The following is a 1861-nucleotide window of genomic DNA, read 5'->3' as shown; positions in this document are numbered from 1 at the left end:
ATGCTGCGTACGCGATCCGTGCCAGTTATCACACGGTGCTGCGGGCATCGCCCGCGCAATTGCTGTTTGGCGAAGATATGCTAACCCGCCAACTACACTTCGCTATTTGGAATTTCCTCTCCAAGCAGCGCTTCATGGGGATACTGCAGGAAAACGATCGTGAAAATATGAAACGCGTACAGCACTTCTACCGAGTTGGAGATATTGTGATGCTGCGCATTCCTGCACGCGAAAGAAAGAAAACAGACCCAGTCTCGAAAGGTCCATACGTGGTCAAGGAGGTATTCGACAATGGAACGGTGCTTCTCGACACGGGAACCGCCGAGTACCGTGCCAACATCCGACGGATTTTTCCCTGTTAAGGGAACTTCGTCATCCTGGCATCGGGGAGAATGACATCATTCCGCACCCTGTCGTCACTTAGGCATGTCCTCACTGGTGCAAGAGACAACCCAGACCGATCTTGTGGCGACTGAATTCATAGGTTCAAAGGAAGGCCTCCTCCAGGGAGCGCCCTGCATAAGTAGCTAACGCCAGGATAATCTCAGTTCGCATTTCGCACAGCTCAACACAAGTGGCTTTTGCACGTGGTCTTGACCATCCTGTTACAGTGTAACGGGGTACGAACCCAAGAAAAAAAGTACCCAAGTTACATGAAGAGTGACCTGTCACTCTTGTAATACCTGGTACATGGTACTAGAGGCTCTAGGAGCCAACCATTGCATATCTACATAGTTTTACGATAGGTGAGTTATAGTTTGTATTAGAAACTAAGCTAAGCTTACCTATAAATACATTCAGTGTTAAACGTACCCTTAACTGAGTACTTCATCTCCTCAGACCAGGGACACGTGAATTGTCGTTCACTTAGGGTTTGTAAACTCTTGGAAGCCTGCCTCCTCAGCGGAAGGAGCAGTGTGACCCCGTCACATAGAGGGTGCTGTGACTTCTGAGTGAGCATTTGCTCATAGCCATTCATTATCGTGGGCGCAAACGCATTCGACGTGTAATGCTGTGAAACCGCCTTCATCTGCAGCGCCGCTGCAAAATTCTCTGATGACGAGAAGGAAGTGGATCGTTTGGTGATGCCACTTGACTGCTTAAAATCAGTCAAATTCGATTTATGTTGTGGTAGATGCGATTTAGTTCTAGTCTATCAGACGGTATTGCCAGTGAACATGTCGTTAATGAATAGAGCTCGAAGGCAGATAAGTCCAAATGGTGTTAGGGTGGTTTAGATAAACTATTTGATGCAAGTACAAAATGAAATGAGAGAACATCGAACCGGCAAGGTATTTCGTTCTTATTATTTGCGGATGGGACAGCACCCACAGATAATATCAGATCTTTAGAGATTATCTGCTATAGCGGATAACTCAACCAATTCAGGGAGGGTGTACATTATACGCGTATTCTGACCTCCACCGTGATCACTGGATGAACTCTGGATTAAATCCAGGACCATGTATCCACCGTCATATCACTATATCCAACTTGGCTTTAACCATGGTCTATGCATCACAATGTTGGATATTGACTGTAGACGTAAATCTAAACTTTGGGGGGGGGGGGCTAATGATTGACTTGGTCGACCGTGTAGTGACGACTAGTCCATGTTTATCGATATGCGCAGACCCGAAGCATACTGTTATACTTTTAATGTAGCGATTTTTGAACAACCTATAAGAATGGGATTCGTTTTGGCCGTGGATATGCGGCTGGCGTGGTGCCACTAAATTCTTGTGAAGGAAGATTGTGGTGAGTTGGTCTGTGCCGCCGACAACTCATGTTGCCAAACTCGAAGGAGTGTTCACACATGCGGGAACGCTGTCGCTGCATGCACACACGAGTATCGCATGTA

General features: G+C 46.7%; 1 protein-coding gene across 1 annotated transcript; it reads left to right on the top strand.

The window, feature by feature from the left end:
• Positions 1-134: 134 nt before the first annotated feature.
• Positions 135-362, top strand: PPTG_20008 (hypothetical protein; the record flags this gene model as incomplete). Its single annotated transcript, XM_008918611.1, has 1 exon — positions 135-362. One exon carries the CDS (start codon positions 135-137, stop codon positions 360-362), a length of 228 nt encoding a protein of 75 aa, XP_008916859.1.
• Positions 363-1861: the final 1499 nt, after the last annotated feature.

The sequence above is a fragment of the Phytophthora parasitica genome, assembly GCF_000247585.1.
Source record: "Phytophthora parasitica INRA-310 unplaced genomic scaffold supercont2.243, whole genome shotgun sequence".
Taxonomy (NCBI): Eukaryota; Oomycota; class Peronosporomycetes; order Peronosporales; family Peronosporaceae; genus Phytophthora; species Phytophthora nicotianae.
This window is presented reverse-complemented; position numbering and strand designations above follow the sequence as displayed.